We start from the raw sequence: 15,291 nt of genomic DNA, 5'->3' as shown, positions 1-15,291 counted from the left end.
GGCAGCAACGCAGTGTTATTTATTTACGTCTAGTTAACACCAAAACACCACCACAAATCTATTAATCTAGTGACTTGAGCAGCCAACAAGTCACTTCATCAGGATTACCTAGTATCGCCAGTAACCATGCGATCAAAATCAGTCAAACCGTCAGATTACCCGGCGTTTGCTTTCCACACGATCCGCGTCTTCGCCCTCCTCTCCGCCATCATCGTCGCCATCATCCTCTCCGTCTTCATCTATAACCTCCACTCCGCAAACCAGAAACTTCCCTGGGCCTTCCTCGTAGTAAGTTCCCACCCTCACTCTCCGATCGCGTCTTCCTAACATTGATTTCCACCTCTAGCTTATCATCACTGCCTTCCTTGCCATTCTGAACTACACCCTGACCACAATCACCCACTGTTGCTATGGCCTTTCCCCGCGCCTCTCCCTCACCACGAACTCGATCGTTCTCCTCCTGTGGCTCGCCTCCCTCGTCCTCCTCGCCTGGAGCATGTCCCACACCATCCTCACAGCCTGCACCACAACCTACTGGGCCACCTCAACCGGCATCTCCGTCTGCCGGGTCTACAAGGCGCTCTTCGCCTTCACCATCCTCGGAACACTAACCTACCTCGCCGCCGTGGCCCTCGATATCATCGTCCATCAGCGCCACACCCGGCTAGGCGAGTACGATCCCATGGCCGTCGGGCTAGCCGAGTACAAACCAGGCCGCCACGATCGCATGTCGTCCGGGGGGGTTGGCGAGGGCCTGGGACCAGAACAGCAGCAGCAGCAGCAGCAGCAGCAGCAACACCTCCAGGAAGACCGCATCCCGCTCGTGCACCACCAGCGCCAGGTATCGGAGGATGTCGACGCGCCCTATCCGAGGCCGCTGATGCATGTCCCGCCTCCGCCGTCCTATACGAGTGCGAATGTGGATTCCTCTTTACTGGAGGAGCAGTCCCGTGCTGGCGAGGCGCAGGAGGAGTATTCGGATACAGCGCCTGCTTGGAGTCAGCGCCGCGGTCCCCGGATGAGGTTTAGTGCTTACAATAATCCGAGCTATGATCATTCTGGGGAGCAGACGAGTTATGATCCTGCCGGGTATAGATGAGCTGTGATCGATAGGTATGCGGTACACTGGTTGTTTTTTTTTTATGTGTTATGACTTGTGCATGTGTTAGGTTCTGCTGTGGGTGGCTTTCATGTACGTGCGTGAATCGGGGTCTGATACCATTTCCAAGGGTTGGATATATACTAGTTTACCTACAGCTGAGGTTTAATGTGATCATACTGATACATCGTTGAACTGATTTCGTTGAATCTCATTATATATATATATATGTTGATTAAACCCCTTTTTTGTGGCAAGAGAAACCCTTGCATCTAGGCCCATGACTGAGCACAAATCATATCCTGGTATCTTAGCGTGATAGATTTAAGCATGAAGGAAAAGAAAGTAGAAAAAAAAAAAAAAGATTAGAGATAAGATAAAGATCGGTAGAATTAGATTTAGATATAGGATCAGGATTGAAGTAGATGTACGTCTCAAAAAAAAAAAAATTAAGAAACATCCTACATAATAACCTCGTTGGCAACGTCCTGGAGCAAAATTTAGTATATTCTCGAAACATGGATAAAAGAGGGAGATAACTTACACGCTTCAGTTCCTTGTATGGAAGACAGACACAGTTTTGTACGCGCACCTCGTCGCCTACACCGCATTCCTTTCCTAGAATGGTAATGCTTTGTACCTTGATGCCGTTCTTCACGATGCTGGTCGAGTGGCTGGCCATTGGGATCGGTGTGCCCTCGACACGAGCCCAGGCTCCGACTCGGCTGCTCCACCCGATGATCGAGTGCATGACACAGGCATCGTGCTTGATTTCGACGTCTTCGAGGACAATGGAGTCCTTGATACGTGCACCGGCGCCTACGACCACACGAGGCCCAATAGAGACGTTGGGGCCCAGCTTTGCGGTGGGGTCCACCACAGCGGAAGGATGGATGTAGACTGGGGGGACGATGGAGGCAGAGGGAGCCGCAAGTTCGTCTGACTGTGCTTGGAATGCCTTCTGCAGGTATAGGGCATTGGCGGGAACGGCAGATCCGGCAGTCTTGATCTGGCGCCAGAAATCTTTGGTCTCGTGGACGAAGAAGCGGTTGCTGTCAGCGAGATCGGACAGGATGTCCTGCTCCAGACGCAGAACCTCGTTGTGCTCTGATTCTTCATTGGTAGCGACGAAGGAGGATTCAAGGTTGTCGGAAGAAGGATAGGAGAGTAGACGGGGGCGGGTGGTGCGTCGCTTGATGGTGCTGCGGATCGAGGGGAAGATGCATTCGGTAGCAAAGAGGTAGACACCGCAGTTGATGAGGTTGGAGATGTGCGATTCCGGCTTCTCGACATAGTGCAGGACGCGCTTGGTGTGGGAGTCAGACACAATGCATCCGAAGTTCGTCGCGGCATCGTTGTGAACCCGAGTTCCCAGAATAACAGCCTCTGCGTCCTTCTCCTCGAAAAGCCTCAGCATTTCTCCGAGCGGGAAGGAGCAGCAGACATCAGCGTTGAGGACGAAGATGCGCTCCGGTTTCCCCTTGAGAATAGCATCGCGGAAGTGATACAGACCTCCAGCAGTGCCCAGTGCTGTGTATTCACGCAAGTACTGGATTCGGAACTGGGGGAATTCTTTGGACGAGTCCTTGATGAAGTCACGGAAGACACTCTCGTCGTAGTAGCCAATCAGGATAACTTCGTGGATATCGGGAATCTTTGCAAGGGCCTTGAGGCAGTGATTGATAATTGGGTGACCAGCGACTTCGAACAGAGGCTACAGGAGAGATTGGCGCATTGTGTTAGCCGATGCCAATCGCATGGGGGGTTTTGCTGGACGGAGGAGGGGTAAAACCAACCTTGGGAACGTCGAGAGACAAAGGCCTAAAACGTGTTCCTCTCGAAGGACCGCCCACCTAGCAAGCGGATAATTAGTTATGAAGAGAGCAAACCGCATAAATTTATTCTAGCAATGCCTACCAGGATCACAGCCTTGGTGGAGGCCACGTTGGTGTGTTCCCGCACTGGAACCTGAAGCATTGTGGATAGAGGATAGAAGCACAACAAGGACAAAGGGAGAATCCAACGATTAAGAATAAGCCGTGAAGAAAAGGGGGGTTATAAATACTGGGGAAATAGGAATTATGAGGAGAAAGAAAGCACGCACTGGGCAGAAGTTGAAGTGACAGCAGAGCAAGTCAGTTGATCGGTCGGAGGCCCACCAACAGCACAACTCTAGACTCCCAGGAACTTCACTTCTTGCTTTGGATCGTGGCGTTTTCTCTCCCCTTCGTTAGCTCGACTAATTCAACGAGTTATGGAGACTTTTTGCCGGAGCCCATCAGGAGAACCATGTTGAATTGAAGATGTATCCCGTGATGTACTTAGTAAGCAAAGGGGGGGTTAAAGATAAATTTAAAATATAGCCTATAATACCTATATAAAGGTAATCTAATCCCTGAAAAATAACCTAGTTAGTTAGTTAAATAACTAGAAATTTACTATTTAATAAGTAATTAAAATAAATTTTAGAATTATAATATTACTACTAGACTAGGTAGAAGACTTCCTAAATATAATATATTATCTAGCTCTATTCTAGACTATATTCTATTAGTTAGACTATAAAAAGGAGATACTAGTAGGAATACTATTATTTTATATTATAGTAAATAACTTCTATAATACTATTAATATATTCCTGTAGTAGTATAGTAAGACTAGTAGAGGGGCTTTTAGATTAATATTTGCTACTAAAGATATAATAAATATAACTAATAATAAAGAAATATTCCTGCTATAAGATAAGGAAATAAAGTATAAGTATAGATATAATAATATAGAAAGAATAGACTCTAAAAGAAGTACTTTTAAAAACTTATATTAGTTATATAATATATATTTTTAAAGGTATGAATAAATATAATATTTTTATCTATTCCTAGAAAAGGTACCTAAGGACTTTAAGGAAAGAAATATAATAAGAAAGCTAGTTAATATATAACTTAAGATAAATAAGGCTCTAGCTAAAAAGGTAGCAAAGGAGTAAGAATAAAATAAATAAGATCTAGAATAACTAGAAAAAAGAAGTAACTAAGGAGTAAGTTAAATAAAAGGTAGAAATAAAGGTAAAGTTAAAGCTTTATTTAATATTTAATTTAAAACTATACTATACCTATTATAATACTTTATTATTCTTAACTTAAGATTATTAATTTATATATTTAATAATTTATATTAATTTAAGTAATATATAAAATTAATATAAAATAATTATATATAAATAGAAGACTTAAAAATACTTATTATAGAATATAAAAATATTAGTATATAAGTTATAACTTAAAAAAATAAAGATATAAAATATAATTATATAATTCTTAAGAATATAGCTTATTATAAAGAAATAATATATAATCTAATATTACTTATATTACTAAACTAAATAAGTATCTATTTTAAGAATAATTTTAACTCTAATCTACTTTATATCTCTAAAGGTATAGTAGCAGCCTATCTTAATAAAAAATATAGCTAATTTATAATAAAATATAATAATAAATTATATAATATAATAGGCTAGGTAATATTCTAAATTATTACTAGTATTAGAAATATAAAATAGTAGTATTTATATCTTGGATATCCAGGACTATAGGTATTAGATTATCTAGTTAAGAATATTAAGGGGGTAAAGATTAGAGAATCTACTATAGTAAAATATAATACTTATAGTATAGTAAAAATAAAGTAAAAAATTAATTAAAAGGATTATATTACTATAAAAGAACTAGATTTATAATTAATAATTAACTTTTATAACTTTAAAATAGGAATAGATAATTATTAAGCCCTACTATTAATTATAAATAGATAATTAGATTTTATATAGGATTACTACCTCTTAAACTAATATATAGAGATAATTAAAAATACCCTACTTAACTTATTTACCCTCCTAGAGAGGTAATATAATATTAAATCCTGAATAATTAAGTTAAATAGTAAGATAAAGAAATAGTTAGAAGACTTTATATAATTTAAAGGAATAAGATTTAATTACTTTATTTTATATATACTAGCCTAAAATAGAGGTATAGAGTATTTAGGGGGTATAATAAAAGAGAAGGTATATATAATAAGATAGGGAGTAAAACTACTTATATTTTTATAATTTAAATATATCTATATAATAGTATATTTATATAATTAAATATCTAAATATTAGGTAAAATAAAAAATACTAATTAACTAATTTTATATTTATATTGCCTACTAAGATAGAGTAATAGTAGAATATAAGAAACCTTAAGGAGCTTACTTAAAGATATATAATTATAAAATATTTATAATAATTAAATTATAAGTAATTATAATAATAAAGTATAAAAAGTAATTTAACTTAAGAATATTTATAAAATATATAGTAGGATATAAATCTATTAATATCTATTAAATATAGAACTTAAGGAAGGAAAGAAAGATTATTTATATAAGAAATATTATATTTAATAAGGAAAAATTCTTCTTAGGAGATAGAGATATATTTATTTAAGTAATAAAGAATAACTTCCTAATAATTAAAATTAATAAATTTAAATAAATAATTAAGGATATTAAAGTTAAAATCTATATTTTAATCTAAGGAGTATTAAATATAGATTATCCTATAATAAGAGATATTTTAGAAGATAATTTTAACTTGCTTAATTATCTAGTTTAAATATCAAGATTAGTACTTAAAGCTATAGATAAGAATAAAGATACTAATATAAATAAGTAAATAGCCTATCTAATACTACTAGGTAGTAGTCTAGAATAATTAGCAGTAATATTAGCAGGTACTTATTAATATAAGATAGCTAAAATTAAAGAAGAAATTAAGTTAAATAGAAGCTATTAAATTATATGGAAATTAGTATTTATAGTAGGGAGGTTAATATAACTAACCTAATAAGATAGAATACTAGCCTCTAAGATAGAAATATAAAAATAGAATAAGTAACTAGAGAGTTAAATTAGGACTTACTTAAATTAACTACTAATTCTTCTAAAGATATACTATTAAGTTAAAAACTACTTACTATTTAAAGAATTTATAAAGATAGAGTAGGACTATCTAGCTAATTATAAAATAATAAAAATATAGATAAAGATAGATAGACCTAAGTATATAAAAGTACTAGAATATAAATAAGTATATATATATAAAAGTAATTAAGATAGTAATCTAATTAAATATAAAATATATCTAGTAGTAAGAGAAGATTAATAAGAGAATTTAATAAAGAACTTATATATTATAACTCTAGTAATAAGATCCCTCTAAACCTTTCTAGTAGTAGTAGCCTAATTTAATCTAGAATTAAAGTAATATAATATTATAAATATATTTATTAATATAGATAATAATAAGGAAATATATATAGAAATACTTCTAGAATATTAAAAATTAGATAAAGTATTAAAGCTAAAAAAAATACTATATAAACTTAAATAATCTCCTTATTTATAGTAGATAACTCTCTAAAAGATTCTAAAGTTACTAGGATATAAACCTATCTTATATAAACTATATTATATTATTAGAGATAGGATCCTAATATTCTTTTATATAGATAATATTATATTTACTTATTACTAAAAATTATTAGTATAAATACAGGTGTCACGGCGCAAAGCCATAGTACCTATCTAGTTAGATTCTACCTTGACTATCCGCCCTTATTCCTGTATTTAAGCCATGTTACCCTTAATCCTATTATAGCTCTTTAAGCTATATCCTATCTATTACCTGATACCTACTATTCTACTATTCTATCTAGATTAGCTTCTAGTTAATAAATATCTAAATTTAATTTTATTCCTTAATATTATGTAGCTCTTCTTTACTAGAAGTTAATTATTATTATTATACCTGCCTTGCTATCTATATTATCTAAAGGTATAGAAATTCTCCTATATAATACTCTTAATAAATTAAGATAATATATTACTAAGATATACTAGTTCTTTATTACTACTATAGAAAAATTTTATAAATTATTTATTTTATATTTTATTATTACTAATCTTCTTAACTATATTTAATAGAAAAATAATATAATTAAGTATTAGAAAATATAAATTAAAAAAATTTAATAAGAGTTATTTAAAATACTTACTTAAAATAATATATTTTCTTAATTATTATTTTCTTTTAAAAGAGATATTAATATTACTACTCCTCTTATTATTATTATTATTCTTATTATATTTATTTCTATTATTTAAACCTTTAAATAATTTCCTAACCTTAATAAATTTAATAATTAATAAAGTAATTTAAGATACTTTATTTCTTAAATTTACTAGAAAATAATTATAAATCTTAATTATTTTTTAATCCTAAATAGTAAAATAGCTTATATAATTAATTACCTTAAAAGAACCTTATATACTTAAATCTTATTATATATTTAAGATAGAATCTATAAATTAAGTAATTATATTAAAATTTTAGAAATTTTAAAGAAAGCTTTTAAAGATCTAAATTTAGAAATTAATACTTATATTAATTTATTTTATTTCTAATAAATTTATTATAAGTTTAGTATTTTTTTTACTAAATTCTAATATCTTATATTAGAAAGAAATATAAATAAAGATATTTTATTTATAATTTTAAAATAAATTATTAGCTAAAAATTTTAAAAAATATTAATATATTTTAAAATTTTATTATAATATTATAATTTTACTAATTACTTATAAAATCTAGAAAATTATTATTATTATTATATAAGTACTATCCTACCCTTATTTATAAAGAATTCCTAGCCTTCTTAACTTATTTTAAAACTAATTTCTACTACCTAAATTCCTGTAGTTCCTATTAATCCTACTATTACTATTACTTCTACTAAAGATTTAATAGATCTATCTACTATTTATTATCTTAATTATTAAATCTAATACCTATATTACTACTATAGCAGTACTAACTATCTAGTAGGTAGCTACTTATACCCTAACTAAAGACTAACTAGCTATATCTCTATATCTACTACTAAACTAGACCTATACTCCCTATTAATTAGAATCCTGCCTACTAAATACCCTATATTCCTTAAATTAGAAAATAAAGTATCTCTAATCTAAATTATAATTAGAGATATCTCTAGTACTCCCTCTATTTATTAAAGGCTATAATAACTAGAATAATAATAGAGAAGGAAAATTACTAATTTAAATTAATAATCTTATCTATTAACCTAGAAATTCTTAATAAGACTCTACTAATCTTTATTATAATTAACTTTAGAGCTAAGGATAAATATTTTATAGATTATAATTAGATTATAGATAATTAATTAAAGATACTATTATTAAGAAATCTTATTTTATTAAAAAAATTTAATAATATTTTAATAAAGTCTAGTAATATTATTTATTTTATTTATTTAATTTAAAAAATTTATAATTATATTAAAAAGAATATTATTTTTTTTATAATCTAACTTATATACTTTTTTATTATTCTTAACTTATTTTAATTAAAGACTTATAATCTTTAGATTAGATTTATTAATTATACTATTTTATTTAAAAGTCTTTATTATAGAAAGTATTATAATATATTTTTAAAATTTATAAAGATTTTAATATTATATAATATATTATTAAAAGCTTCTTTCTAATATCTTAATTCTTATCTTAAATTTTTAAAGAATTAAGATATTATTATAATCTTAATTACTACTTATACTATATATACCTACTATAGATACTAGATATTTATTACTACTATTACTAATATTAAAGTTACTCTAAATCTTATTACTATTATTAAATCTAAGCTATAAGAGTAACTACCTCTTAAGTTTATTAAGTTTTATAATATATTCTTATTAAAAGAGGCTAAGTGCCTACTATCCTACTAATTTAATAATTATAAGATTAAATTATTATCTAGAAAAATCTTATCTTTTAAGAGCCTGTATAGCATATCCTAAGATAAACTAAAAATTCTAAAGAAATAGATTAAAGAGAATTTAAGAAAAGATTTTATTTATTTTAATTTTTTTCTTATTATATTCCCTATTCTATTTATAAAGAAACTTAAAGAAGACTTATAATTCTATATAAATTACTAAGCCTTAAATATAATTATTATAAAAGATTATTACTTACTATTATTAATAAAAGAGATATTAAATAATTTAAAAGAAATAAGATATTTTTTAAAAATTAATATTATTTTTACTTTTAATAATCTATAGATTAAGAAAGGATAAGAATACTTTATTACTTTTTAAATTTAATTAAGCCTATTTAAATTCTTAATAATATTATTTAGACTTACTAGAGCTCTAGTATTATTCTAGAGATTTATTAATAAAGTCTTATATAATTATTTAGATATTTTTTATATTATTTATTTAAATAATATTCTAATTTATAGCTAAACTTATATTAAATATACTTATTATATTTAATAAGTATTAGAATACCTATAAGTAATAGAACTTTATACTAAATTTAGTAAATATAAATTCTTTATATATAAGATAAAGTTTCTAAAACTAATTATAAGTAAAAATAGCTTCTAAATAGATTCTAATAAAGTAAAAATAATTACTAAATAGGAAATACTAACTTATTTAACTAATATTTAAACTTTTATTAGCTTTAGGAACTTTTATTACTAATTTATTTATAATTTTTTAAAAATTATTAAACTATTAGTTAACTTAATTAAGAAAGATATTAATTTTAACTAGATACTTACTTATTAAGAAATATTTAAATAATTAAAAGCTACTTTTATAAATATCCTAATATTAAAATTTTTTAACTAATTAAAAAATATAATTCTAGAAATTAATATTTTTAATTATATATTTACTAGAGTACTATTATAATATAATAATAAAGATATATTATATTTTATTATATTTTTTTTTAAAAAATATTCTATAATAGAATATAATTATAAGATTTATAATAAAGAATTATTAGTTATTATTTATTATTTTAAAGAATAATATCTTAAACTAGAAGAGACTCTATTATTTATAAAGATTATTATAAATTACTAGAATCTAGAATATTTTATATTAATTAAGTTACTAAACTATTAATAAGCCTACTAATTTAAATTTTTATTAAGATTTAATTTCTAAATATATTACTACTCCAGGAAGTTAAGTATTAAGTCTAATATATTAACTAGGAGGTTAGAGAACCTACCTAAGGAGGGAGATAAATAATTTCTTTACTAGAGCTAGACTATCTTAAAATCTAAAAACCTACTACCTAAGACTATTACTAATCTAAGACTAAATATTAATAGCTAATATTAAGTATACTTTATTAAATAATCTATTACTAATAAATTAATCTCCCTACTACTAATATTATAATTACTATTTAATAAAGTTTATTTATAAAATAAGAAGCTCTAGTCTATTCTAAATATCCTAAAGGATAGTCTATCTGTCACGGCGACCACGTGACATGCAACCACATGCCGAACCACATGCCGAACCACATACCCAGTAACTAAGGGTAATCAGAAGAATAGCAATATTTAAGTTACCTATACTATACTAGTAACTTAACTAGGCAATATAAATAATAATATAATAACTCTTAAAGTATTAAGAGGCAAGTATTTTATTTTATTATTTCTAATACCTTCCTACTATTCTTATACTCTATATAACTTTACTTCTTTTATTAATACTATCTATACTTAAGTATCTTACTAGTAAGATACTTATAATTTAAAATACTTCTTTAACTAAATAAAGTAATATAGTAAGTATAAAAAGGACTATTTATTTCTTTTTTTAAGAAGTAATAAATCTAAACTTTATAAAATTTATAACTATAGTTCTAGAAATTATTATTAAGAAAGATTTAATAGTACTAGTAACTCTCTAGTATTAATTTATTAAATTAATAAAAGATAATAAACTATAGTACATAGCCTAATATATAGTATAAGCTATATAGATAAGTAAGAAGAAGGTACCTAAACCTGAGTTCTTTAAAGTATAAAATCTAAAAAAACTTAATATCTTTCTAGAAAATCTCTAAGATTACTTTAGATTATAGAGGAAACTTTATAAGAGTAATATAACTAAGATTTACTATATTATAGATTATTTAAAAGATAATATAAAGTAGATATAATATTTTAAATATAAAGTAAATTCTAAAAAACTTACTTATATAAAGTTTATTAAGTTTCTATAAAATTTTCTAGAACTAGAGAAAGACTATAAGTAGATAGTAGCTTACTAGCTTCTATATATAAGATAAGGATTATAATAGAATATATAAATCCTAATAATCTAAATAAAGGAGTTTATCCTAATAATTAAAGCTAATTTTAAAGGATTTCTTTACTAGCTAGTTATTTAAATAGCCTAGCCTAAATTATATAAGAAAATCTAATAGAATATAATAATATTATAAAATCTAGTTAAAGTTATTAAACTAGAGGCAAGATATAAGAAACTTTAGAAATAAGAAAAATAGGAAAAGTTAAATAAAGTATAATTAAATTAATCTCTAGAGTCTTATATATTAAAGGATAATTTAAAAAAGAGAAAAAAAAATAATAATAAAATAATAAATTTCTAATTAAATAAATTCTAGTAAAAAGAGTTAAAGAAAAAGTAATAGAATTACTAGAATTAATAAAAGAAAGGCTAATATTACTAGTATAATTAAATTAGTTATATTATAAGAAAATACCTCTAGTATAAAAAAGGTATTAAGAGAATAGGAGAATTAAAGAATTAAGATTAATAATAATTAAATACTCTAGAATCTCTAGTACTCTAATAAAATAAAGAAGTACTAGTAAAACCTCTTCTAACTATTATAGTTATCTAGATAAGTAAAAAATAGATTATAATAAGGATATTTATAGATACTAGAGTAAATAAAGACTTTATTTTTTATTATTTTTTAATTAAAGAAGGAATAAAATTTAATAAAATAAAAATAGAGTAATCTATATATTTTACTAATAATTTAATAATATTATATTATATAAGATTCTAGGTAAAGAGCTGAATTATAAATAGTCTTAATAAAATTAGAGAATTTAATATAGAATATTATATAATAGATTTAGAAGAAAAAGAATATTAACTAATTCTAGAATATAATTAATTAAGTTTAATTAATCTTAATATTTCTTTAGTAGTAAATACCTAGTACTACTAAGGAAAAAAATTAAAAATTAAAATTAAATTACTTAAGTAATTTAAGAATATAATAAGATAAGGATTTATTATACTAATCTTAAGTTAATTATATAATAATAGTAGTATAATAAAGGCTCTTTCTAAATATTATAAGAAATAGAAATTAATATTTTTAAAAAAAAAGATAGAGATACTTCCTTCTAAAAAAGCTAATTATAATATATTATTAATTACTAGTATAGTACTATTAATAGACTAGTTATATAATATATTAAGAATAGAGTTAGTAATCTTAAGAAAGTATATTAATTAAATATTAAAAAAAGAATAGATCTAGTTCTTAATAAGTATAATAAATATACTAGTATTTTTTATATAAAAGGCTAATAAATTACTATAATTTTATATAAATTATAAAAGCCTAAATATAATTATTATTAAAAATTAATATTTTCTTCTATAAATTAATAAATTAATAAACTAATTAGTTAAAATTAAATAATTTATTAAACTAGATTTATAAAATACTTATTACTAGATTTATATTTATTAAAGTAATAAGTAAAAGATAGTATTTTATATAAAATATAAATATTATAAATATCTAGTTATATCTTTTAAATTATATAATATTCTAGCTATCTTTTAAGTATATATTAATAAAATAATAAAAAGAATTCTAAATAAATTTTATATAATATATTTAAATAATATTCTAATTTACTTATAAATAAAGAAAGAGTATAAATACTATATTAATAAAATATTATTATATTTTTAGAAGTATAATTTTTATATAAAATTTTTAAAATATAACTTTTATTAAAAGAAAGTATATTTTCTTAACTTTATTATAGAAATTAAAAAAATTTAAATAGATCTTAAATAAATATATATTATAAATAATTAACTAGAATTATATTTATTTTATAATATTTAGGTATTCCTAGGATTTATAAAATATTTTTAAAAATTTATTTATTAATACTCTAAGATTATTATTCTATTAAGTAATATATTAAAGAGGATAATAAAGGGAAGAAAGAGTAGTCCCTTTAAAATAATAAAGAATAGTTAAAGTACCTTTAAGGTACTAAAGTAGGTATTTTCTAGATCTCTAGTACTATAATATTTTAATCTAGAATAAGAGATATTCCTAGTAACTAATATATTAAGTTTTATAATTATAGAAATCTTAATATAATATAATAATACCTAATTTATAAAAATATAATATATTACTTAATAATCTATAATCTTTTATTTAAAAAAATTAATTAAAATAGAAAAAAGGTATAAAATTTATAATTAAGAATTATTAATTATAATAAAATACTTTAAAATATAATATTATTATTTTAAAAGTAATCTATATATAATATATATATAAATAAATTATATAAATCTAAAATATTTTTATATTATTAAGACTTTAAATTAATATTAGATTAGATAGATTAAGTTTCTAGTAATATATAATTTTTAGATTAAATATTAATCTAATAATCTTAATCTAGTTAATATACTTTTAAAGTAAAAAAATTATAAACCTATCTAATAAAATATAATTAAGGGACTCTTGCCTATACTTTAAGTAAAGTTAGGAAGTTTATAGAATAATTAAGGTAGAAATAGGATAATAACTTTCTAAAAGATTCTAATTATATAGTTAAAAGATCTAGAACTTTTAATCTAAAGAATACTAATATAAAGAATAGCTAGTAATAAATAAGCTTATAAAATATTATTAATTACTTTATAAAACTTACTTTAAAAAATATAATATAAGAATATTTATATAAGTTAAATTTAAAGTAATATTAGTAAAAAATATCTAGTATATTAGAAATATATTTAAATAATAGGGAAACTATCTAAATAAAAAATAATAAAATAACTTAAGAATAATATTAAATAAAGATAAATTTATAAAAATAAATAATATATTAATAATAATAGACTAGTATAATATAGTAAGGCTATTTATATCTCTTTTAATTAAATAATATATTAAGAATTACTAAGAATATACTATAATAATCTATATATAAGTTACTTTAATTAAGAGAAGATATTAAATCTTATTAAATAAAAATTTTACTAAAATATTTTATAATATAATATTAAGAAATATATAAAGAATTATTTAATTTACTAAAAAATAAAAATATTTAAATAATTTTTATTAGGCTAGCTTATAAAGTTTCTAATACTAGAATACTTTTAATAAAATCTAACTCTAGACTTTATTATAGGTTTACTACTATTAATATAAAAGGGGTATATATATAATACTATTGTCAGGGGACAGAGTTAGATTCAGATATTCATTGACTAGGAGCTAATCCAGACAGAACAGTAGAATAGTAGGTATCAGGTAATAGACAGGATATAGCTTAAAGAGCTATAATAGGATTAAGGGCAATATAATTTAAATATAGGAATAAGGGTGGATAATTAAGATAAAATCTAACTAGATAGGTATTATAACTTTATACTATAATAGTACCTTTCTTCTTAGGATTAAGCTTTATTAAGACTAGGGAGGAATTAGCTAGGGTTTCTTAAAATAATAAAGGTAGTAATTATTTATTAATTAGTAAGTATTCTCTAGATATTTAGTAGGCTTTTTAATTAGTTTATTATATTTAATTTACTTAATAATATATTATAATTTAGGTTTACTATAACTTTAATAAATTTATTAGGAATTAAGGACTTCCTTAACTTCTTATTCTTTTAATTCTTTTACTTTAATAAGTAGTAGCAGATTAGGATATTAATTAGATAGAGGATTATTAGTAGTAAGATAAAATAAAAATATATTAAATATAGAATAAATTCTTATACTTTTAGATAATTTAAGTTTATAAGTATATAAGTTAATAATTCTTTTAATATAATATAGCTTAAAATTCTTCTAGTCTAACTTCTTCTATAAGTAAAGTATTTAAATATTATAGATATCTAGCTAGACTTCTTATCTTATAGTATAGTAATATATAGGTTACTTTTAATAATTAGCTTATACTTTATAATAAGCTTAAATAA

At 24.6% G+C, this 15,291-nt stretch overlaps 2 protein-coding genes across 2 annotated transcripts; one reads left to right on the top strand and one right to left on the bottom strand.

The window, feature by feature from the left end:
• Window positions 1-126: 126 nt before the first annotated feature.
• On the top strand, window positions 127-1,099 carry P175DRAFT_0427236 (uncharacterized protein; the record flags this gene model as incomplete). The annotated part of the gene is made up of 3 exons (XM_040893222.1): window positions 127-288; window positions 347-919; window positions 968-1,099. The coding sequence occupies 3 exons, from the start codon at window positions 127-129 to the stop codon at window positions 1,097-1,099; spliced, it is 867 nt and encodes a 288-aa protein (XP_040755762.1).
• A 239-nt stretch (window positions 1,100-1,338) lies between these two features.
• On the bottom strand, window positions 1,339-3,344 carry P175DRAFT_0497490 (mannose-1-phosphate guanylyltransferase). The gene is made up of 4 exons (XM_040896295.1): window positions 3,017-3,344; window positions 2,896-2,952; window positions 1,644-2,813; window positions 1,339-1,587 (listed from the first exon to the last, which is right to left on the bottom strand). Exons 1-4 carry the CDS (start codon window positions 3,074-3,076, stop codon window positions 1,561-1,563), a joined length of 1,314 nt encoding a protein of 437 aa, XP_040755761.1. The 5' UTR covers window positions 3,077-3,344; the 3' UTR covers window positions 1,339-1,560.
• Window positions 3,345-15,291: the final 11,947 nt, after the last annotated feature.

This window comes from Aspergillus ochraceoroseus (assembly GCF_002846915.1).
Source record: "Aspergillus ochraceoroseus IBT 24754 chromosome Unknown P175scaffold_1, whole genome shotgun sequence".
Lineage (NCBI taxonomy): Eukaryota > Fungi > Ascomycota > Eurotiomycetes > Eurotiales > Aspergillaceae > Aspergillus > Aspergillus ochraceoroseus.
The sequence above is the reverse complement of the archived record's forward strand: the minus strand, read 5'-3'. Positions and strand labels throughout refer to the sequence as shown.

Bases quoted from the DNA above. Each gene is read 5' to 3' on its own strand.
- P175DRAFT_0497490 (XM_040896295.1), bottom strand. From the start codon at position 3,076: ATGCTTCAGGTTCCAGTGCGGGAACACACCAACGTGGCCTCCACCAAG. The intron at 2,953-3,016 runs GTAGGCATTGCT...TCCGCTTGCTAG, and splicing joins CCACCAAGGCTGTGATCCTG to GTGGGCGGTCCTTCGAGAGG. The intron at 1,588-1,643 runs GTAAGTTATCTC...ATTTTGCTCCAG, and splicing joins CATACAAGGAACTGAAGCGT to GACGTTGCCAACGAGGTTAT.